Here is a 25,111-nt window from a genome sequence, read left to right as displayed (position 1 = left end):
TTGACATTGACAGTGTTTCTATGAACTTAAGACCTCGACCCCTTAATAATTGAATTAGTGACAGCATATTACTATGGGCGTGGTGGATCAGACATCGATTTTTCTAAAATTGTATCTTTAAAATCTGGAGGAGGATTCGCATCTCCATGCAAGTTTACACTTACTAAAGCTTGACTCTGGTAAAGACAATTGTTTGTTCCTTAGACCTATTTACAACTATAACATTTTTGAACGTTTGGGACTACATGTTCTGGAGGATTCACTAATTTTAAGAAAATAGCGGGACTCATATTTCTATCCTTGCGGTCTACTAATCTGATTATTTTGGAAATATCCGGTTCATTATAAAAGATATATACCTAGCACTTGGAGTCCGAAAATACTTGGAAATTGACTAGAGGAGGTCATTTATATTAACAATTTTTTTTGATAACAGTGCAGTGCACTTTTTTATTTCTCAATATATATGAGTATGTATTGTATAAATAAATGTAGACTGTATGTATTTTTTGGCAGAAATCAGTGGTTTTTAAGAAATTTATTTTAATTTTAACAAATCTTAAAAAAATTCATAATTATTTTTTTTTCTATTATCCTATACTGAGCGCAGTCCTACATTGTTTTTTGTATTTTATGCTCAGGAGTCTTGCAGTCTTCTTAGGACAGCTGCCGCTACAGTTTCGCATTGCAAGCGACTTTAGGCTGTTGTGGTTGATTAGCTATAAGGTTCCTTGATGTATACAGTAGTAACTCAATGTGATGTAAAAATCTAATACATGTTTCATGAGTTAATATTTGCAGTGTTGACCCTTCTCGTGAAAACCTCTGCAATTCACCCTGGCATGCTGTCAATCAACTTCTGGGCCACATACTGACTGATGGCCGCCCATTCTTGCCTAATCAAAGCTTGGAGTTTGTAAGAATTTGTGGGCTTTTGCTTGTCCACCCGTCTCTTGAGATTGTCCACAAGTTCTCAATGGGATTAAGGTCTAGGGAGTTTCCTAGTCATAGACCCAAAATTTGGATGTTTTGATCCCTGACCCACTTAGTTATCACTTTTGCCTTATGGCAAGGTGCTCCATCATGCTGTAAATTCATTGTTTATCACCACACTGTTCTTGGATGGTTGGGAGAAGTTGCTCTTGGAGGATGTTTTGGTACCATTCTTTTATTCATGGCTGTGTTCTTAGGCAAAATTGTCAGGGAGCCCACTCGTTTGGCTGAGAAGCAACCCCACAGATGAATGGTCTCAGGATGCTTTACTGTCGGCATGACACAGGACTGATGGTAGCGCTCACCTTTCCTTCTCCAGACAAGAATTTTTCCAGATGCCCCAAACAACCTGTAAGGGGATTCATTAGAGAAAATGACTTTACCCCAGTCCTCAGCAGTCCAATCCCTGTACCTTTTGCAGAATATCCGTCTGTCCCTGATGGTTTTTCCTAGAGAGAAGTGTCTTCTTTGCTGCCGTTCTTGACACCAGGCCTTCCTCCAAATGTCTTTGGCTCACTGTGCGTGAAGATGCACTCACACCTGCCTGCTGCCATTCCTGAGCAAGCTGATCCCACAGCTGAATCAACTTTAGGAGACAGTCCTGGCTCTTGCTGGACATTCTTGGGTGCCCTTAAGCCTTCTTCACAACTATTGAACCTCTCTCCTTGAAGTTCTTGATGATCCGATAAATGGTTGATTTAGGTGCAATCTTACTAGCAGCAATATCTTTGCCTGTGAAGCTCTTTTTGTGCAAAGCAATGATGACTGCACGTGTTTCCTTGCAGGTAACCATGGTTAACAGAGGAAGAACAATTATTTCAAACACCACCCTCCTTTTAAAGCTTCCAGTCTGTTATTCTAACTCAATCAGCATTACAGAGTGATCTCAAGCCTTGTCCTCGCCAACACTGTCACCTGTGTTAACAAGAGAATCACTGACATGATGTCAGCTGGTCCTTTTGTGGTAAGAATGCAGTGGAAATGTTGTTTTTGGGATAAAGTTCATTGTCATGACAAAGAGGGACTTTGAAATTAATTGCAATTCAACTAATCACTCGTCATGACATTCTGGAGTATATGCAAATTGCCATCATAAAAACTGAGGCAGCAGACTTTGTGAAAAATAATATTTGTGTCATTCTCAAAACCTTTGCCAATGACTGTACATTAATCTCCACTTGCTTTTTTACAAATGAGATTTTAAATTTTTCAAAAACACCACCAGTCCTCTAGACTGTGACCTAGTCAGCCTATTGGATAATCTGGCCACGTATTTAATATCACTATGTATATTCTGTGATGCCAAACATAAGATGTTTGCACTTTATGCATATTGTCAAATCATTTGGTGTAATATTATCTCTGCATGAACCCACATAAATATAAAAAATACATTTCACATGTGTACTGACTAATGTGTGTTCTGAAATCTACGGATATGTTGCAAAAACTTAGATGCTATGGGCAACAACATACGTGGTTATGATGTTATTTTTCTCTTCTATTATGTTAGCTGGAGATGCAGAGGAGGCGAGTGAGGTGGAACAGGAGCCCACGGGTGATGACACCTGTGACTGGGCGGAGGAACAGCTTCCACAGGAAGAAGAATTTGGAGGTAGCGGCCATCGGTCAATGTACCAAAAGTTTGTCTAAAAAAATTATAAAAGCAATATCTGTTTGGAAAACAAAATGGATCAAATTCAAAACACACGGAGACAAAACACACTTCAAACAACCCGGGAGAGATTGACCTATGCCATTGTTTCTTATATTCGAAATCCAACAGTTAACACTCCTGCCCCTCCTTCCCATCTGGCATCAGTTTACCCTCCTGCCCATCTGCCACACATTGCCCCTCCTTCCCATCTGCCACATGTTTACCCTCCTTACCATCTTTATAAAGGTGAAAAAGACGCATCACACTAGAAGAGTTTTGGTCTAAAATGACCCAAAAATATACTATAATACATCAATTACAATATTTGTTTCTTATGTATCTGGGTGCTCTCTAAGTAGTATTTTAAAACCTAAAATAATCAAGAAGAAGAAAGTACTACTGTCTAAGAGTCAATCCTTTTTTTATTTTTCTTAGCACCTTTCACGAGGAATTAATTATTGAACCACATTTGAACCAACACTAGAATGTTATAAAATGTAACTTTTATTATGTGTCAATAAAATAATAAATGAAAAAAAGGGAGGCGGATATAAAATACTAAAATCAATAGAGCGTCTTAGGGGATAATCAGACTGTGACGCAAATATAAGTCTATCAACTTGAATTAAGGAACGCCTCTTTCTAGAGTTAGATTTTATGTACTCCTAACATTCCATATACTTTTATGTCACAGTGTGTTATAGCAACAATATACTGTTATACTGCTCTCAATCCAGCGGTCACTGTATACAGAACACTCTCCACGCAGTGAGTCCCTGCTTGCTTATGAGAGCTGACATGCTCAATAAAATGTGTGGGGTGGGGTATAATACTGCTCAAGCTTTAACACCCTGAGAACATAGAAGACAAGAGCCGCGCATAAAGCCTTTAAGCCTTTGCCTTGAAAAAGCACACAAGCGAAACGCGCGTCGGCGTTCGCTGTGTCTTTCACGCTCTGCTGATGTGATATTTTCAACCCAGTAATAGTTTAGCTAGATATCAATGTACTCATATCAAGTTAGATAGAGCTCAGATTTGGCCAACATACATCATACCGTGGGGGTCAATCACGCTAGTCAATGGGGATATAATGAAAAGAGATAGATCTCCTCAACCCCAGGACAATACACAGCGTAGCTAACGGCATTCATATCTATATGCCAATCACGCCATCTATATTATAGCAACTCCTAAGTGTTAATTAAGCCATCAATTAAACAAACTAGTATATAATATCAGGACATAGGGTTTATATTTTAACTACTACAATGAAATTATACCTGTATCTTGATACACTATAACAATTCAAAGAGCTTGAATCACCAACAGAGTCATTTTATACAATAATTGATATCAGCTTTAGATAGCTAATTAGTGTCTCTATATTCAAGTGAACAAGGTTGTTTATCTTAATGAATCTATAGATACTATAATTTATCACCTTGTTTCACCACAATATAAACATATATGTGATATCATTGATCAAAAACTATACAACAATTGTACTCAATCAGCAGTAAAATTCAATACTATAATATATAATATAGAACTTTTGTATTTACTATAACTCAATAGCGTGATAACACAGCGATTTGCAGTTAGTTCTGCATTTTTTATTTTCACACAGCACATGTTTTTAATATATTTCGCTAGTTGTTAGATATATTATTATATTTTTAACGCATACCAATAAAATGTTATTTTAATTTTAAACACCCCGGAGTGCCCCTTGACATACTTTCTTTCTCTCTGGTGCTACACATTAATTACAAGTATAAGGGAGCACCCTCCAGCTATGATAGGAAAGTTACACTGGAATACATTATAAGCAAGATTGGGGGTTTAATAATATTTATCCATTAACCAACTTAGTGCGGTCATTCTACTTTTAGTTACGGAATAATTACTGACCCAGCCAAATAGATTAACTCAGCTGTGCATGATTAAAGAAATCCTAAAAACATGAACTGTTGATGGCCCTTGAGGACTGGTTTGCCCATCACTGATCTAGGGGCTTGTCCTATTCACCCACAGCGTACAGCAACAGATTTGAAGTTGAAAAAAAACTGCATCTTTTTGGAAGAAAACAAAAGCAAGAGCTCAACTTCAATACTGAAGAAAATATTAATTCCAATTCGACTGTAGAGAGAACCATTGTTGAGACTTTACAAAATCCTTGTGATTTACAAGAACAATAAACTATACAAATATTAGAAGAGCTACAGTCCGAAGCATTATATCTGAGTAATTAATCAAAAAATAAAGATAGAACTACTCTGCTAAAAAAAATTCAGCCCTAATCGTATGATATGCCCTCAAGTAACAATATACATGGATGTAGACTCTAAAGATCTAGATACCGAGATACCGTAATAAAAACACCAAATCAAGGAAGCACTAACATTACAACAGAAGAGAGAAAAGCATTAAAATAAATTAGCAAATGGGATGATGTCATGAAACCTCTGGACAAGGGAGGCCACATAGTGATTTGGCCAACAACAGAATATAGAACAGAGATATATACTGACCCTGCCCTCCTATCTACGTGACACTTTAGGTGCCCTCAGTAAACTACAAAATATCACAGTAAATAATAACACATGGCTGTGTGATGCAATATAGAGACCCTTTATACCAGCATTAAATATCATATAGGCCTACATGCAGTTAAACATTTTTTGGAAATGAAAGTAGAAAATTACCACAATAATTTCATTCCAAAATTGCTAGAATTCATTCTAACAAAGAATAATTTCATTTTTGATGATAAATACTTTTTGCAAGTGAGGGGCACAGCAATGGGGACAACATGTGCCCCCACATATGCTAACATGCATTTGGGGTGGTGGGAGCAGGAGGTAGTTTTTACGAAAAACACACACAGCATATCTTAATGTGGCTAAAATTTATAGACAATATATTTTTGATTTGGGAAGGACAAAAAGAAATCTTTGTTTAATTTATAAATCAACTGAATGTAAACATTGAATTGTTGGCGGAAACGCCAAAAATCTCGTGGTGCGCGCAGTATTACCGTTATTACGGTAATATTGCGAGTAAATACCATTATTACGGTAGTCTTCTCGCTGGATTTCAGCTCACGGCTCAGGGAGCTGAAATCCAGCTTACTATTACCCTAATAACGGTAATAATTTTAACGCCGCGGGGACTTCAAAGAATTGAATATGCCCCTTTAAATCTGAAAATGACTTTTGAGATAAATTCAGAAAAATTCACTTTCTTAGATCTAACGATATTTGTTACAGATGAGAAAGTAATATCAATGGATATGTTTAGAAAAGAAACAGCCATGAATAGCATCCTCCATGCCTCTAGTTCCCAATTTCCCTCAACAATCAAAAGCATTTCAAAAGGACAGTTTTTACGTGCAAATTGGAATTGTGGAGAATCAAAAAGCTATGAAAGAAGAGCAAATGAATTACGTATGAGACTCACCAAAAGAGGCTATAGTCAGAAAATGATCAAAAAAATCATACAATGAAACTAAAGCCATTGAAAGGGATGATTTGGTTTTCCCACAAAGACGAATCAAGCCAGAGGATGAACAAGTCAGATTTACAAGTACCTTCAACAATCCATGGCATGAAATGCAATCTATATTACAAAAATACAGCTATATCTTAAGGCTAAATCCAGACCTTCAACAAATAATTGGTGACAGAATATCCACGAGTTGGAGGAGATCCAATAATCTGCGAGATTTACTTGTACACAGCCATTTTCAAGATAATTCCAAAAAAACAGTGAGGACTAATACAGTTAAGGGATTATTTCCATGTGGAAAGTGTAAAGCATGTAAATTTACCAAAAAAATGAAACAATTTGAGGACAAATTCCGTAAGAGCCACATCATTAATGATTTCATAAATTGTGACACACAAGCTGTGGTTTATTGCCTTACATGTACCTGCAACTTAAGCTACATTGGAATCACAAGCAGACCATTGAAACAGAGACTGCTTGAACATATAGGAAATATCTGAAATGATGTTAAAAAAATGAAACCTCTGCAGGAGTGAAACCCGGTGTTGTCTTCTGCTGCTGTATCCCATCCACTTCAAGGTTCAATGTGCTACTGATTCAGAGATGCTCTGCTGAATACCACTATTGTAAAACATGGTAATTTGAGTTACTGTCATCTTCCTCTCAGCTTGTACCAGTCTGGTAATTCTCCTCCGACCTTTCTCATTAACAATCGTTCCACAGTCAAAGTCACTTAGATAACATTTCTTCCCCGTTCTGGTGTTTGGTCTGAACAACATCTGAACCTCTTGACCATGTCTACATGCTTTTATGCATTGAGTTACTGCCACACGATTAGCTGATTAGATATTAGCATTAATGAGCAGGTAAATCTAATGGCCACTGAGTGTATATATGTTTGTGTTTGTATAAATGACTCAACATATTTTCATTACATTCTGTTATTTTTGCACATATTGTGTTCTCATGAAATATTATCAGTGTTAGAACGTTCCAGAGAAAAGTTTACAAACAAGAGGTTAAGACTTAATAAGACAGTACCCAGTATGTGATTGGGGGAAATTATTTTTACAGGCAGGCTCTGGCCTTGAATGAAATACAAAATAGCATAACATTTACTATGTGCTTAGTTGTAGTGTTGCTGCCATCTGCTGTTATGTGTAGTTATCATATAATATACACACATAAGTAGTGTAATACTGCCATCTGCTGTTTTTTCTGATGGGGTCTTGTTATCAGTATGGAAATACCAGTCTAAACAGAAGTTATTTCAAATATTCAGTGGGCTTAAGGAACAAGTGCCCTGAAGCTTTCCTACTAAGATGTCTTGAACACTTTAGTGCCTTGCCATGAGATGGGCAATCTGGGAATTCCTGCACTTGTTCTTGATGCTTGTACCTGTTTGATAACCTGAAATCGAAGTTAAGTAAATCTGTTTTTCTGCTTACAACACCTCCATGTCTGTTATCATACTCTCACCCATTTTCACCAGCGATAGAGCTTTTTGCCCTTCAATAAATCATCCCCCAAATTTTTATTTTATTGTGTTTGGTATTCGGTTATCACATATAAAAAAAATAGTAGGATTCCGAAAAGAAAGCTATCCACCACCCCTATAATTTTCAGGACATGGTAGAAGTTGATTAATAGCGAACTAGAATAGTTTGCCATCAGCTACCTTTATTTATATTGTGAAATAATATTGCAAAGCAAGAATGGGTGATAATTGCAGATGTGTAAAACAGAAACCCAAAAACTCAAAGCTGTAATTGTAGCTAAAGGTGGTTCTACCAGCTATCAAAACAAGTGGGAGTGAATACTTATGTAATCAATTTTTGAGGTTTTTTTTTTTACTTGTTTACTTATTTGTTTTTAAATAACATTGCAGAGTATTCGTGTTGATCAGTTGTAAGGATTCCAGAATAAATCCATTTTGACTCTATTATGTAAGAAAAGAAAATATGAACAATATGAAATGAGGTACAATGGGGGCATGAGGAGGGAGAAATTTCATGAGTGTAAAGTAAAGTTTTTGTGTGTGCGAGATAACTGGTCCTTTAAATCATTACCAGTCATCTCACATATACCCATCCTTCACCTTAATCTAGACATAGGTGATATCATTGCCAAGGTGCCCCAACATAGGGACGTTTCCACTTTGAATATGCTTCCTTTTTTTGTGTAAAAACACCAAAACGAAACATTTTTGTATGCTTTATTTACCACTGCATTGTAATATATAGCAGAATGATTACAAACTTTCTATTTTTAAGATATGATCCAGACAGGGATAAAAGAGAGAAAGACATAAGGCAGATACTATGATTAAAATCTTCAGCTTTAGTTTTGGATTATCCTTGCAGAACACACTGAATGTGAGTCTTATGCCTTAAATCTGCCCCAGGTTTTGATGTTATTATATAAGGCGTTCCCAGGACAAGCGGTGTTGAACACGTTTCGATGTCCCTTCAGGGTATAATCTGCTCGAATCATTTTTTTGGAAACCCCACAACTGATGAGTCTTTGAGCTGCGTTTATTGCGGCTGGAGATGGTAGATTATCTGGGGGGGGAGAAAATGGAGAGTGTGAGGGGTGGGGGAGGAAGGAATAAATTGTAAGTACAAGAGGAGACATAACAAGCACACGTTACCATCCGATCATTAATAATCAGACACCCACTTTCAAATTTAAATGTGACAATCAAAAAAATATTTGCAATGCACATCCAGTATAAGCAGTTGTAGAATTGTTGGACTTCAGTTGGCTTCAATCTGATCACTTTTGGATGAAAACTTTTCCCCTAAGATGATCAGTTTGCCAATCCTTTTGGCCAGCCACATGTGACTATATTCAGTCAACTGTTACCCACAAAACAATTCAATTCAATATGAAACTGTTGGATTGAATTATCGGACTGTAACATTTGCAAACACCTTAAGATCATCATTTTTTTCATATCCAGAGTACACAATTTAACACAGAAAAATCTACCCTGGCTTACAAACCTCATCAGTCCATTTGTGAGTACATACCCACCAACATTTACTCATCCTAATTATGTCACACATAGCAGCGTCAGTGACTTACTCATTTATCCAGGTCACATATGTACAGATCCACCAAGACTGGTATCACTCACCTGCCATGGCGATATTTTTCTTGGTAAATCATGATGATAAAGGTTTTCTATCACTGAGATAAGTGAAAAATAGCTCTATTGTCACTTTTTAATAAATAGACGCCATTACTTAGCTCCCAGACACAGTCAGTCTGCTACACAGCTCTCAGTATGTCATGTCTTGACTACCATGGCAGTCACAAAACAATGGAAACTCTGCAGAATTGTCAATCATTTATAGCAGTCTGAAGAAACAAACCAAGGAAAATAGGAATTATATTGGGTTGCCCATCACTGGCCCATGGTCAACTGTGATTATAGAACTAAGGTCAGTATATAGTGCTAATTTATTACTTTCACTACTAGTGTTTTCATCCATGTGGTTTAGTTATAAGAGTCGTGAAAAGTGAGGATTTTGAATAAACAAACATTAATGTTATATGGAAACATCCCTTATGTCACTGAGTTTCTCTACTTACTCATATAGTTTCCAATGAAAGAGATCCCAATGGACTTGCTGTTGGAACCTCTAGCATGAGCTCCAACCGTTGTCCAGCCAACACCTTCGTATACGTTGCCATCATTGCCGACTAGAAAGCTGTGTGATTATATAAGTATATACTGCATAGTTACTATTGACCAGTACGTGAAGCTCCTGCCACTTTACCCTATTATTCTGCTCTCGTTCCTTTCTCCCTATAAACTGCCACCCCTTTTATTTCTATCCATGTCTATTATTTATTAATTTCATTCATCTCATTGATTACATTCAAGCTTTTTCAATACTTTCTTTTTTTTTTCAATAAAAATTTACCTATATTTTCTTCCTCTCCTTTATAATTCACCTCCTTTATTATTTTCGTAGACCTCTTTCGTCTTATATTTCATCAGTTTAGCCCCATCCTTTTTACTTTCTTCAACCTTATCTTTCATCCCTTGGTCCTGCACCCCTTTAATGTATCCGTCGACCTCTTCATTCCTATCTTCCTCCCCCATTATTTTCATAGACATCTTAATGATTATCTTCCATCAACATGCCCATTTCTTCCCTACCTTTTTCCCTGTCCTTATTTTCCCATATCTTTGTCCCTTGGCTTCACTAGGATCTGGCAATTGGGGCACCTGCCCTTGAATACATAATTTCCCTAACAAGAATATTAGCTCCACATTATTGAATTGTATCTTCTGTCTAAGGTATTTTTTGGCAAAGACAAAAGACCCCTAGGGGTAAATTAATTAAGCCGCGGGTTTGAAAAAGTAGAGATGTTGCCTATAGCAACCAATTAGATTTTTAGCTGTCATTTTGTAGAATGTACTAAATAAATGATAACTAGAATCTGATTGGTTGATGTAAGCAACATCTCTACTTTTTCAAACCCGCAGCTTGATAAATTTACCCCCTAGTATGCCTGACTGATATAGTTCTTAGTCCATATATACTCAATATCAGGCTGCTGATGTGTTAAAGGGCAAGAGGCCCTGTTGTGGCTCTTTTTGCCGATGATAGGGTTTGTCTTTGTTGTATTTCACCCAATACATGAAATGTTTACTGCCGGAGATAACACTACAATCCACCATTGTAATCCCCTCTGGCAGTATGATTCCTCAGCGAAAGCCTTTGAATAGGGGAAGCCTCTTTAACAAGTATTGCGACCTGTACCTGGAGTATCGCTCATCTGCCCCAGTGATTTTTTTGGGTGAATTGCAGCATTAAGGAAATTGTCCTTCTCGCTACAGATTGTTAAATTGGACCCCAAACAACATGTTTCACTACTAGGTGTAACAGATTCAGTGAAAGGTGAATATAACGGAAAAACTTGTTTTTTTCTATAGCTATTTTTTTGTAAAACAACATTATTAATATTCAATACAAATGAAAATTGAAAGTAAATTCACATGCTGCCCAATACATGAATATCAAATCTGTTGACACCACAAAGAGGCGATTGGTGTTTGTAAACTGTCACTGATGTGAAGGTATTAAACATTGTGACATTTATGAAGCGTGTACAGAAATGAGCAATAAGCAATTAGTGACTGGCACTTTCAGATGTTAATAAGTCTTTTTGTGGATGTGATGGGTATGGGCTCATGCACACCAGCGCCATCTCCTGGTTGCAGCAGGACTTGCCCATTTCCTTCATCTAACCTGTTTTATCATCTGTTACCTGAAGGCAATGGACTACATAGTCCTGTCCATGTACAACGCCATTTAATGCACAGAACCATTAATTGATTGAAATGTTTCTCCTGTGCATGAGCCCTTATTGGAGAGGGAGTAAATTCTACTTACATTATTTTTTGTATGATAAAATGTTAAAATGCAAATTTACAGCAACCCATATCAGCCAATCACCAGTTGACTTTCATTGAGCTATTACAAGATACACAATTAAATTAGTGTGGTTATATTATATCTGCACTTCATTAGAAATGAACCTCAAGGATATGTTTAGAGGTAAAACTGCTTTAGGCCCTGTGGGTAAATACGCCCTAAATTAATAATTGTGCAACCTACGCTATCATGCACCTCTATCCAACAGACCTTTCTCCATTATTTTGTGGGAACAATTAAAAGACAAAGTGGTAAAAATAAAGAAGATGAATAAAACCCAGGTAAAATTAATACAATTTATGTGCTGCCCTGGAACATTTGGCTGTAAAAATGTGTGTAAATAGAGCACAAAATGAATTAAAGAATTGTAATGCCCCCACCACCACCACCTCTTCCCCCCCCCCCCCTTCCCGGTTGCTCAGTTGGAGAATATTAGGGTCGTGCAGTTTTTCCATTTCATATACAAGTGTTTTCATCCTGTCCAGCAATAGGAAACATATACAGAGTTATATACAGATCCTTCGATCCCGCAGTCATCCCCAAGGTTCCAGTGATCCGGCGCTATTATTTTATCTGATGCACAGTTTTAGACAGACAGCAGTGTTGTCAAAGCCCCTCCCCCAGGCAGCAGTGTTGTCAAAGCCCCCTTTCCCTGTGAACGGCCCATTCATGCAAATGGTAAGTTCATGATGGAGGGGCATTGACAACACTGGGTGTTTGAATTGAGCCTCCATTAATAGGTGAGAAGGAAGGTGTGCTGGACTTTTGGTGCTTTCAGTGGAGCCGCCAGATCAGACAATCACATGTAAGTATAACTCAGTGTTTCTAAATATAAACAAGCCCCTCCCACCGCGCCATACTTATCACTAACTTGTATCCGACGTCACACCATTTATTAGCATTCATGTGGTGGTTCTGAATGCCTTTCACTTGATTGATGCAGGACGCCTTTGTATTACAGCTTGGCCCAGTTGTGTGGTGGATGATCACCCATGGGACGGGGTTCTTTATGCGGGGTTTGCAGGTTGACCTCCTTCCCCCCCAGGCAGACTTGCTAATGATATTAGGACATCCTGGATATTGTAGGAAAGAGAAGAAATAAGAGATGAGTAAGATTTATGATTAATTGCTCATTCTCTTTCTTTTTATTCTTGCATTGTATGTGCTGTGCACCTTCTGAAATTTAAACCATTTATTGGAATTTTAGAAATCTTTTTTTACCTATCTGTAATATCATCTGCGAAATCTGCCATCTGCCCCCATAATAGTCATATCAAAATTTTTTGCTTTTTGGTACATGGAGTTGGAAGATGACAACTGTCTTCCGGGGTGTACGGTCATCTTCTGGCTGCGCTAACAGGCTCCAGTGAAACCAGAAAAGATATAGGCGCAGCTTCCCATGTGACAAATGGTCATATCTCATCCAATACGTCCACCTTCACATGTGGAGAAATGGCTCAGTGATTCTGTCACTCAGCACTCAGACCATGTGACAGAATCAGGGCGTGTCGCCACCAGCACATATGACAATAGAAGGATGCACATCCTGAGCTTTCCCTAAGGCGGGAGTCATAGGAGTGATTATGGAAGCATTGATTCAGTCCCCAAATATGCAACACGGAAACCGTATCTCACGCTCACCGCTCAGGGTATGGATCACTCTGTTCTTCTGGCGTTCATGGCAGTCATGTGACACCACTCTTAGAGAGATGACATGTTCAATAATATGTATGGGGTGGGGTCAGGGGCAGGCTGGGCAGGGGGCATCTGCCCCCCGGATGGGTCACATATTGAGCTACCTTGGGCTGGGTCACTGGGCCACCTGCATTTTTTTCCTTTAAAATGTTCCTAGTAGCCTGCTGAGTCGAGTCTTGCCCACTAAGGCTAAAATATGCCAGCCCTTCCCTGGGTGGGGTGTAATACTACTCTAACTTTAACACCCTGAGACAATGGAAGCGCCGTGTATAAAGCCTGAAGTTTGCCAGATTTTAGGGGGTCTATTTTTCAAAAAGTGGCGATAGGGTTGTTTTTCTAATGCTGGTTATCACAGATATAGAAAACCTCATTTAGCCATGATTTACTAAGAAAATATACTCAGCTGCCCGACGATACCGGCTGGCAGCGGTAAGAGTAGTATTGTGGCTTCGCCAGGCCAGTCTTGGTGCATCTACACATTCACCCTGAGATGGAGACAGCAGAAGGAGGATTGCGATGACACTTGTACTTCCCAATGGAAGCTTTTGCCACAGGAACCCAGCAAATCTCTGCTCCAGTAGGGTCTACCGCTGGCAATAGCATGTGCCCTCATGAATACCACACAAAAATGGCTGCCTCTACTGTGAGTGGCTAAGAGTTATACTTTAAACATCCTGTATCTACCAATATTCTTACAAGATGTGCGCTTCTCACTCCTCACCTGTGTGCTCACATCCCGCCAGTCTATAGTCCTTTAGACTTGTCTACATTAATGCTCCCTTATCCACTACACCCATTCTTGCTCATGCTTCTCTTTATTTTCTTAATTTGTTTTAGATCTTGCACAATCTCTTTCATGCTGTGTTCACCCAGCTGTTAGGGCTCAGTAATCCACACTTCCCAGTATTTAAAGGAGCAAAATTGGTACAAAATAACCCCAACCAATGACCTGCCAAAAGCCCACCCAGTTCCAACCAACCAGTATTTTCATTAAGCAATCCCCCCTTTCTGATAGGCCATGTCTCTTGTGTTCTGACAATCAGGACAACACAACAAAACCAGGTATAAAACATCTCTTACCATACGCAATGGCGCAGAGAGCTGCCAGAAGTATAACAAGACGAGTCATAATCACTGTGAATGTCAACACAGAACAGATATCTGTGAAATAAAACATACAGATGATGTTATAGTACAGTAATGTAAGTGTGATATATAATCACTGGGGAAACAATATCTGTATAGTGAGCTCTGATGTCAATGTTTATAATCTGTAGGTTCTGATGTCATCATTTCACTGTTTATTAAGAAAACATTTATTGTCATTACTTTTCACCCCCAACTATAAATTCTTATTGGAACCAAATTTGAATCAGCAGCCACACTAATCCCCCAGAATAATTCCATGCATGAGAGCTACAGATTCGATCCCCCGTCCCAGACTTAGAGGTGCCAGAACTGAAAGGAGATTGAGGGTCCTGCAAGTGGATAGAGGGGCAGACACACCCCGCTGCCACTAAAGTGTAAAGTGACCAGGCTGACTCTCATGCACAGATAAGGGGTCTCTCTGGATTGTTTAAATGGGCTGCTTTACCCCCCAGCGCTGTGTACACTACTGTATACAAGTTTAGTAGTACATGTTAAATTGTCCAACATCTCTACATAATACTGTTATGTGTATGCCTACCTTCCTGCAGCAGGGCTCTGCCACCTACCCAGTAGTCCTGATCCATAGTAAGTGTTCAGGAAGGATTCAGCCACCGCAACCAGCAAAGAGGTGATGCCTCAGTTACACATTACTCAAGAACCGCAAGTGGTTCAAACGTAGTGAAGGAGCCTGGCGGTGCCTGCAATACGCTCCTAAAATTGGGGACATCACTATGGTGTGCAGTTAAGATTCACAAGTGGTGAGTGGCTGGTTTGGCCAAGTGATGCCAGTAGGTGTTGCCAACAACTAGTTGCTGACAACCAACAAAACGAATTAAAGTGTGGCAGAGTAAGCCCAACCCGTCACAGCTCCCTGTTTTCTGCGTGCAATGAACAGAGGTGCGGTCTGAGGGTATGTAACAAGATCCAGAGTTTGAGCCTGTTGGCTAACGCCACCTGCAGATGGCATTAGCTATTGTACCCTATGGGGAGAGCATTTGCGGTAGAGCGATCTTCGAATCCCTCACCGAAACTTACCTGCATCTCCCCTCCGTTACTAGCGTAAAGTCACTTTGCGATAGTAAATGGAGAGGAAAGACAGACTACAGCTGTTTTAAAGCCACTAAAGTCATCCTCCGACAGCCTCCTATCGGAAGTGTTGTACCGGGATGATTTTTTAATTAATTAAAAAAATCATCTGTCATCGTTGTGAAGGCAGATGATAATTAACAGGGCAAAACCCCATTAATTAATAAATGGGCCCATGATCAGAAAAACAAAAAGCTTGGGCACACACGTGCTACCACAACGATCAATGACATATTTGCTTTTATTTTTTAAACAGCACTAGATAAAAAATATAGTAAGAATCTGGTTGCTATGGGTTATACTATATTTCAGAACATTGTCCCATTATTTGAAACTTCCTAAATTGCACTAGTTTAATATTGTGGAGAAATGATATGCTGTAACCCATAGCAACCAATCGGTCTTCAACGTGTTAGTGTGGTCAGACAAATAATCAGTTACTATGGGTTATAGGTAGATTTCTATGGTAACTAATAACAACCAACTGAATTTCTTTTTAAACAAAAGGGTTTTTTTTCAACAAAACTTTAATGAAAGCCATTATCTGTTCTCACTGGGCTGCTTTATTAGATAAAGCTCTAAAGTGCCTCAGAATGACAGAATGTGCATGTTAATCTGCAGACATGCATCTAGATATATGTACATTTATATCTATAAATCAGAAGTCTGATGTCCTGTATATATCTGTACAGTGTATCATGAGACTCACCTGGAATTTGGATCTCTTCTGATGAATGGATGTCAGACTTCTGATTCTTTTATACAGTATTCTGACCTGGCACCTAGTGTGACAAAGGAGGGACCTCATGTAACATCTATTAACACCTTTCCCTCTGAGCCTATTTTTGGCACATTTTGGACTGGTCACATTCCAACATCAATATCAATTTGTTTATGCAAAAACCACACAAATGTTACCTTGTTTTTTTCAGAAGATGTTGAATTCTCAGAAAACATAATTAGTTTGCTTATACATCCTGACATGGCAAAGAAATTCTATCCAAAATGGCAAAATTGAAAATGATAATGCAATTTTTGCACTATATTGAATAAAATGCATTAAGTATGTAGGAATAGAATGGGAAACCCAACAAGGTATACCATTTTGGAAACTAGACAACCTATAGCATCAAATGAGGGTCCCCCTAATTTATTTACACGAGGATGGGGGAGATCTGGACTTCCTAACCGTGCCCTCCTTCCCCATCCCTGGACTTTCTAATTTTCTCACATGTTCACCAGACAGTAACTTTTAAGTGGCAACACTGTTTGAAAGAGGATACTCCCCTCTTTCAAATGAGGGTGTCTCTGAGTCTGCAGGTCTCAGTATGGGGAGAGTGGGCACTTTTAGTGCCCTCACTCCAGGGCCGGACTGGGACTAAAAATCAGCCCTGGCATTTAAAGTACACAAGCCCACCTCAGCTCCAGCAGGAAAGAAGCTGTGTGCCGAAAAGGGCGTGACCACATTGTGTTGTGGGTGTTGCCAACATGGGGCATTGATACATACATTACAATAAAACATTACATTTATCACACCCTCTACAGCCACATCAAGCCATCCCCCAGGCACATTATGACACCCCCAGCCCACTGTACTTATCTATGCTTCTGGTGCTGCTGACATCCATAAGGGTGGGAACCTGTAGAGTGAGCAGGGAAGCTCTTTGTCTTAAGAGATTACCAAATCTTGTGATACTTAGAGCTCCTCGGCTTGCTCTGCAGGCTGTGTCCTGTCCGGGAACTTGGAGCAGCTATTAGCTCCCTTCCCCTAACCAGAGGTGGATTAAGGCTCAGGGAGCCAAGGATATTTAACACAGCAGGGCCCCTATTATGTAACATGGTTATCATTTTAGACAAATACACAGGCACTACTGTTAGAAGCACAAAGCTCTGCCTTCACAAGCAGTACATTGTGAAGCAGGACATACCTACCAACTGTCCTTGTAGTCAGACCAAATCCTGACTAAGGGAGACAGTCACCCAAATTCAGGACTGCCCCATCAGATTCAGGACAGTTGGCAGACTGTCCTGCTCTTTCCTACCTGTCTTAGTCACTTTCACAGTTGGTTTCTTTAGCTCAGTTCCTGCTTGTCTTGATCCTGGAATATTGGCTGCCCTATTTTGGAAAAAAAAATGAGTACATGAGATTTAGAAAACTCCAACCAGTCCCGGTGTTAAAACAATAGCACTCATGTTTTATAATTAGGCCTCCCTCCAGTCCCCACAATAATAATATTCACATTTAATAAGTTGACCTATTTCCCTCCAACCAGCCCCAACATTAAATTTACAATATACCCATTTATTCAAAACATATTTCCCTCCCTCCAAACAGCTTTAAGTTTAATAAATATAGCCATTTCCACAACCATCCCCGGCAATAAATAATTCATATTCACATTTAATAAATAGCCCTCCTCCCCAAAATCAGCCCCATATTCAATTGATAGCCCTAAACCACCCCAGCATTAAAGTTTCCTTCACCTCACCTTAAATATTTAGCCCCCACCTACACTCCACCATTAAATAGCCTACCTCCCACACTACATTAAGATCCTCCCTTCCTTCACATATTATATTAAAATACTGCACGCACACACACACGCACACTGTATTAAAATACTGAGCGCACACACACACGCACACTATATTAAAATACTGCGCCCACACGCAACACTGTATGAAAATACTGCGCCCACATGCACACTGTAAGAACAGGGCCCCACACACGCACACTGTATGAACATGGCCACACACAAGCACACTGTATGAACACACACTATATGAACACACACACACTCACTCACAACATGGCTGGCCACACACTTACCTTGTTATCTCCCTGCGCGCTGCTCGGCGGACAGAGTTTCAGTGATGTGCGGCCAATGCAGGTAATCACATGGGACGCGCATCACGTGACAGCTGCCGCCCCATATGATTACAATCACATGGACGCACATCACTGAAACTCCGTCCGCCCAAGCAGTGCGCAGCTCACTGAGCGCTGCTCGGGCCGGCATGCTGCCAGCTTGATCGGCTCAACTAGCCATCGGCCCTTCTGGTATTTGCCAGAAGTGCCAGATGGCCAGTCCGACCCTGCCTCACAGCATCCCCGACTCTTCAGATTTTTCTGTAGTGTAAGGGATTGAGCGCAATGCGCTCTGTAATGTCATTGTCCTCACTCCCCCCCCCCTTCCCCGGCCTCCACCAGCAACACATTGTCAACGTTAAGTCCCACTCATCCTTAGCAGTGAATGTGTTAAACTGGAAGGAATAATTACAGGAAATAATTTGCACTTAAATATATTTAAGCATTCATTTTGGGTAAACATATATGGTAATATTTGGATATCTAATTAGCCAGATTTTACTTCCAGCATACTTCCCTATGAAAATATGCAAATAGGATTGGATCACTTTACACCATAGATGACGTCTGAAAGTCAAACAGAAGGACCTCATACAGATAGAGACATAACCATAGGATCTGAACACAGATTAACAGCATATACTCACAAAACAAAAACAATCACTAATACAAAGGGTGCATATGTTGCCCCTTGTCCATGTACAGGGTGCAGGAGAGTTTTCAAAGCTCCACTGCTTGTACATGAACTCTCGCACCCCTTCATTTACCCTGTTTTCCGACAATACTTTGTTGCAAATGGGCATACTGGGCTTTATCCAGACAGCTTGGTGCTCCTAGTCACAGTGGGGTTCTTAGCAGGGTAGTCCCACTCTTGTTATTGCTTCAGGGCAAAACATAAAACAGGTGCTTTGACTCACTTTAGCAATGCACACAAAGTGCCTTTTTTGGGGGCTTCATCAATTCTCCAGTCTCTCTGGATTGCCTAAACTGACCTTATCATCTGTCAAATCTATGACTGCCTAACAATTAGCAGGATATTTGGGATCTAGCAGAGACACTCTCTGCTCACTGCTTTTATGTCACTTAGGCTTGAGTATGGCTGTAGGCTCCGGTTCTTTCCCAGACTCCTCTGCTGCGGTTAGTGGCTCAGATCTCCTCCATTATGACATTCATATCTTTAGGGTTAACAATAGGGGAAGGTTGTTCCATCACTGGTCTGTTCCCTGGATACTCAGGTTATTATGGCTGGGATCTAGCCTAGTCAGATCCATCAGCTTTCTGCTCTCCCACAGACTCTATTAACTGTGGGATACAGAGGTCACAACTCTTGTCAAGATGATCATTTGATGGCAGGCAAGCATCTGCATATCACAGGGAATACGCCATGTCTCTGCCAATTTCTCCTCCTGCCATCAGAGGTCCCTATTGTTATTAAACTTGCCTTATCCAAGATGGCCAGTACAGCCTCAGAAAAATCCATCTTTAATTCTGTTTGGGACTATAGATAGGCACTCGCTGACTGAAACCATTGCTTGAGTGATTTGTTTGCTCAGCTCCTGCTACCTGAACCTGGTCCTTGTGACATATCTACTACCTGCTTGTGTACCAACCCTGCTTATGTCTGAAAACCCGGCTTACATCTTCTACCAATCTATATTCAGGATACTATCAATTTGCTCAGTATACTGAAAATGTCTGCAATTCATTGGCAATAGGACTTCAGTTAATACCCCAGAATCGTGACAAGAGGGCACCTAGCACTGGCAACAATGGGTTTGCAGAAACTTTCTCTGTTGGCACTGCCGTTGTACAGGTCCTTGTATAAAGTTTTAATCACCCACATTTGGGTGGTCCTCAGCACTTTGATCACAGTGTTAATCAGACAGGCAATGCTTGTACAGTAGTACTAGCTCCTTCCTCTTCCTCTGTATGTGCAGATTATTCCAAATCCCCTCTAGTTATCTCTCATAGGGTGAGATTCTACGGGCTGTAACATTCTGGAAAGAAATGTTTGTTGTGGGTTTAACTACCCCTGACACCAGCCTAGCAGTTTGGCATTTTTTCTCTCTGCTATGCCCTGTTTAAATTGTTTTGGTTTTTTTTGTGAGGTCACCATTCCCTTCAGTATCTGGTATGTAGACTTTTGGCAGGATTTTCTCCTTACTTCCTCTATCTCCATTGCCTCAGCACCATGGGCAGATATGAGGCTACATTCAAGGTTCTGGTCCCCTGAACTCTAAGGGAACATCAAATGCCTTTACCAGGAGGGCACTCCCGCTTCACTTGGCTTTGGAGGAAAGTTGAAGTGGCACTCACAGTTCTTGAATCTAACCTGAACCCTGTTTTTTGAGGTTACCAGATGGACACACCATGACCAAGTCTCTCTGCTCCCCCGCCTATGATGGGGATAAACAACATGTTTTTTGGATAATTTATTAGCTTTACAATTACAATACTTATCCAAGAAACAGATGGAGCACTAAATCTGGTTATTTTAGGCCCAAAAGCATTGATTTTGCAACAAAATAGCAAAACCAAACAAAACCAAAACCAAAACACGCAATGGCTGTTTTGCAAAACCAAAACCAAAACACGACGATAATCCAGATCCAAAACCGAATACAAAACCAAAACACGGGGGTCAGTGACCATCTCTAGTATAAACCACCATATCCCAGATAGTGAAATGTTCCCCATATTCAAATCATTCAAACCCTAAAACGGGATTTCACTCAGGGGTAAATTTATCAAACTGCGGGTTTGTAAACGTGGAGGTTCTAGCTGTCATTTTATAGAATGTACTAAATAAATGATAACTAGAATCTGAATGGTTGCTATTGGCAACATCTCCACTTTTTCAATCCCGCAATTTAGTAAATATATCCCTCAGTTTATTACTATAGCGAATTTTATCAAGATGTTTATGTATTAAATGCACAGTAGCACTTGCTTATATTAAACAGTTCCTGATGTATCAGTTATCAGGGCCGTCTTTCCCATAGGGCACAATGGGGAGGTGCCCGGGGGCCCTGCAGCCCAGGGGGGCCTGTCGGAGGAAGCCAAAAAAAAAAAAACCTGGAAAAAGAAAAGAAGACAATACTTACCGTGCTGTCAGCTGGCAGTGCAGTGCATGTCGGGCGTGACGTCATCACGCCCGCCTGACATCCATTGCGGAGCGCGACGGAGGAGGAGACCATGGAGGGAGCCGGATCGCCAGCTGACAGCACAGTAAGTATTTTCTTCTTTTCTTTTTCCAGGTTTTTTTTTTTTTTTACTTCCTCCGACGGGCCCCCCTCGGCTGCAGGGCCCATATATATAATCATTTTATTTTATTTTTGTGTATATAGGGGCCCCGGTGCACTGCTGTGCCCGGGGGCCCAAGATGTTCTTAAGAGGGCCCTGTCAGTTATACATAAACCTCTGGTTCTTTAGTACTCATGCTGTAAATGAAAAGCCACTATCAGTAATTGTATGCCAATAGATATAATCTGGCAGCCGGGACTGTTTGCTGTTAGGATTAACTCTTATCACTTTATATAATAAACTACACAATTTCCTAGTGTATATCTTACAATTGGCAGTTGTAACAATGGTGTTGTTGATTTGAAACTACCAATGTATCTTTATCACACATGGATTTGTTCTGTTGTATTAGTGACCTATTACATAGCAAACACCTAGTTGATGGCCGAAGATCTCACAAAGTGAATTTATTACCCTAGTGGGAGTATTTTAACTGTTACAATCAAATAGTTAAATTACCAATTATAGTGTTAACGCTAATAGTTTAACCGTGTAGATACATTATTGTAAGTGGAGGTAAGTTCTGTGTACTAGAATTGACTCGTATCCACACAATTGGTATATTGCACAACATTGTATAATACATCTCACTGTAGACTGTCTGAAATAGCGATCAGTTCATGTAAATGTCCACTGTCTGTTCATTTAGTGCCCACTGACTCCTTGGTATTCTCTAAATCTGCACTAATGGATGTTTAGTAATTCACTTGTCTGTGAATCTTATAATGTAATCTAGTTCAATTGTGAAATGTGAGAGGGTTATAAATGTTGTAAATGTAATACCATTAATACTTCCTTTAAAAACATGGGCTTGTTCTGTTAATACACTTGACAGATAACTGTCTGTTATAGGGTTGTTCTCATCCTGCTCCTGACCTCACCAAGCAAGAATTTTATTCAGTTGTCAGTGGGAATATATCCACTGTTATGTACAGATCATTGTCAAATTGTTATTCTAGTAAATTGGTTAGATTGTTTAATTGAGACATAATAAAAGTTACGTTTTATAATATTCTAGTGCTTGGCTCAGATGTGGATTCAATCATTAATTTCTGGTAAAAGGTGCTAAGATAAGAAACCCAAGGAGCAGGGGCAAACGCAGGATTTGTAGCGGGGGGTTTCAACACCACGCTACCAGTGGGCGTGGCCAGCATGCATGGGGGCGGGGCTATAATTTTAGACAGTGCTTGGCTGCTCTCCAGCTCTTCCTATCCCCATAATATACACTACTGTTAGGTGCACGCAGCTCTCCCTTTTCAAGCAGAGCCGTGTGAAGTGGGGGCAGGGTCCAGCCACCTCAATTATACAGTGCCCCAAGCTTAGAGGGGGTTTCCAGGCACTAGCACCCCCCCCCCTTTGGTTTACCTATGCGGAGTGCCACTTAGACAGTAGTACGTTTCTCCTTACTATCAGCCACATGTTTACCCTCCTGCCCCTGTGGAATCTGCTTCTCGGTTGACCCGTAGGCAGCTAAGCTCTCGTAGCCCATTGAACAAGCGAGGGCGGAACCTTAAACAATTATGTTTCTTTCATGTGTGGCACTATTTTTTCTTTCTGTTCCACTCAATGCACAAAAGGTACTTACATGTAAAGTAAGTTGAAATCACATACGAAGGGTGAATAATCTTGCGAATCTGCAGAACCAGGATGAACGCCATCTTCCTCCTGGCCGGCAGCCTCGCCCTCTTCCACCCTTGGATGGCGATATTTTGAAAAATTTCCGTTATGCATGGTTTTGGCTTCTCTTTTAAAATTACACATTATAGACAAAACACACCTCCAGCTAACAAAACCATTAAAAAAAACATTATGCCAATTTTTTTTTATTTTATATTTTTAAAAAATAAATAAAATAAAGCAGTATAGATAAAGCATGAAATGTCAATTTTGAAACATTAAAAAGAAAATTGATGATGTGTGCAAGTATATCACATAGGCAACACACTCCTAACATTTTAAAACATAAAACCGCATTGCTAATGTATGCTAGTATGTCAAAACATTTAAAACAATATACTGCACTGCAAGTTGTGTGGATTCTTTAGGTGTATTTTATAAGTCACATTAAACGAGGGTCAGTAAGACATGAAACAGTCTCACGTGCGTATGCCATGATTTCGAAAGACAACACTTTTGTTGCTACTTAGATGCACGTGTGAAAGTTTCACCTATCTGCTGTCACTAAGCAGTCAGCAGGTTTTTTTTATTTTATTTTAAAACAAAATTACACAATGGCGTCCACCTGTTATGATCTTATACTGTTGTTTGCTGAGACGAATGGTGTCAGGTGTTCAGCTGTCAATAATTGTCAAGGGGATTTAATCCCTGGGTATGCAAACATCACTGAGTGCTATTAAAACCCTATCTATCAAAACTGTAAAACAAACAAAAACAAAATAATTTTTTTTTTTGCAATTTTGGTTTGTAAAAAACGTTATCTGTGAAAAGTTTGTACAATCCATTACCGAAAATGTAACTACTGTGTGAAATGAAAATTGCTATAATTAACCTTTACAAGCATCTCTTTGATAAGTTTATCGTTATTTATTTTTTAGTAATACAAACAAGAACTGTTGGCCTCATTTCAAGTTAAGAGATAGTCCAGCAAAATGAGGAGAATTTGCAAAGGAATCCAAGATATGACTCAGGCGCTATTAAACTGGGTAAATGATTGACCAAATATATAGACATCCAGCCGCTAGCCAAGAGATTCTGCAATCTCTAAAACAGGAGTGCAAGAAATATTACAAGATATGGAAGCGCTATCAAACATACCATGCCAACATATGGGTAGGCAGCCTCGGAACGGGAGGCATGGCTACTGCATGATGGCGGCATGACCACGTCACAATGGTGGCGTGGCCTCAAGCCCGGGGGCGTGCCTAGTGCTTTTGAAGCCCACCAAAAGCTTCATTGCCGCATGCCCACCACTTGTTCATTGCAGCTCTGCCATGCAGAGCAGCAGTGAACAGAGCCCTCAAATGAGGATGGTTCGGAGGTATGAGCAAATGTGTATACAAAAGAAATTTACTTACCACATCCATAGGCAAACCGAGGGGGGTTTCCTAGTGACTGGAAACCCCCCCCCCCCCCCCCCCCAAGCCTGGGGCACTGTATAATTGAGGTGGTTGGACCCTGCCCCGCTTCACACGGATCTGCTTGAAAAGGGAGTGTTGCGTGCACCTAACAGTAGTGCACGCAGCATTGCCCATGTATATTATGGGGATAGGAAGAGTTGGAGAGCAGCCAAGCACTGTCTAAAATTATAGCCACGCCCCCATGCATGCTGGTCACGCCCACTGGCGGCGTGGTGTGGAAACCCCCCTCTACAAATCCTGCGTTTGCCCTTGACATCAGACTTAGATCGAAAGAGCAAAGTGTGACCCTCCGAGACAATAG

General features: G+C 40.0%; 1 protein-coding gene and 1 long non-coding RNA gene across 2 annotated transcripts in view; both read right to left on the bottom strand.

Moving 5' to 3' along the window:
* LOC142101940 (uncharacterized) overlaps window positions 1-25,111 on the bottom strand; it is an 83,122-nt gene that overhangs the window by 51,854 nt on the left and 6,157 nt on the right. Inside the window, exon 3 of the long non-coding RNA XR_012679163.1 lies at window positions 23,324-23,405. This is a non-coding gene — a long non-coding RNA (uncharacterized LOC142101940). The remainder of the gene's footprint in view (window positions 1-23,323; window positions 23,406-25,111) is intronic.
* Window positions 8,359-14,495, bottom strand: LOC142101934 (peptidoglycan-recognition protein SC2-like). Its single transcript, XM_075186385.1, has 4 exons — window positions 14,386-14,495; window positions 12,482-12,683; window positions 9,755-9,873; window positions 8,359-8,718 (listed from the first exon to the last, which is right to left on the bottom strand). Exons 1-4 carry the CDS (start codon window positions 14,480-14,482, stop codon window positions 8,540-8,542), a joined length of 597 nt encoding a protein of 198 aa, XP_075042486.1. The 5' UTR covers window positions 14,483-14,495; the 3' UTR covers window positions 8,359-8,539.

Source organism: Mixophyes fleayi, chromosome 9, assembly GCF_038048845.1.
Source record: "Mixophyes fleayi isolate aMixFle1 chromosome 9, aMixFle1.hap1, whole genome shotgun sequence".
Lineage (NCBI taxonomy): Eukaryota > Metazoa > Chordata > Amphibia > Anura > Limnodynastidae > Mixophyes > Mixophyes fleayi.
The sequence above is the reverse complement of the archived record's forward strand: the minus strand, read 5'-3'. Positions and strand labels throughout refer to the sequence as shown.

What these genes read in the sequence shown, in the direction of transcription:
- LOC142101934 (XM_075186385.1), bottom strand. Translation starts at nt 14,482, where the DNA reads ATGTTTTATTTCACAGATATCTGTTCTGTGTTGACATTCACAGTGATT. An exon ending in TCTCTGCGCCATTGCGTATG is followed by an intron (nt 12,684 to 14,385) that starts GTAAGAGATGTT and finishes TACAATATCCAG; the next exon opens with GATGTCCTAATATCATTAGC. An exon ending in TTTCATTGGAAACTATATGA is followed by an intron (nt 8,719 to 9,754) that starts GTAAGTAGAGAA and finishes CTCCCCCCCCAG; the next exon opens with ATAATCTACCATCTCCAGCC.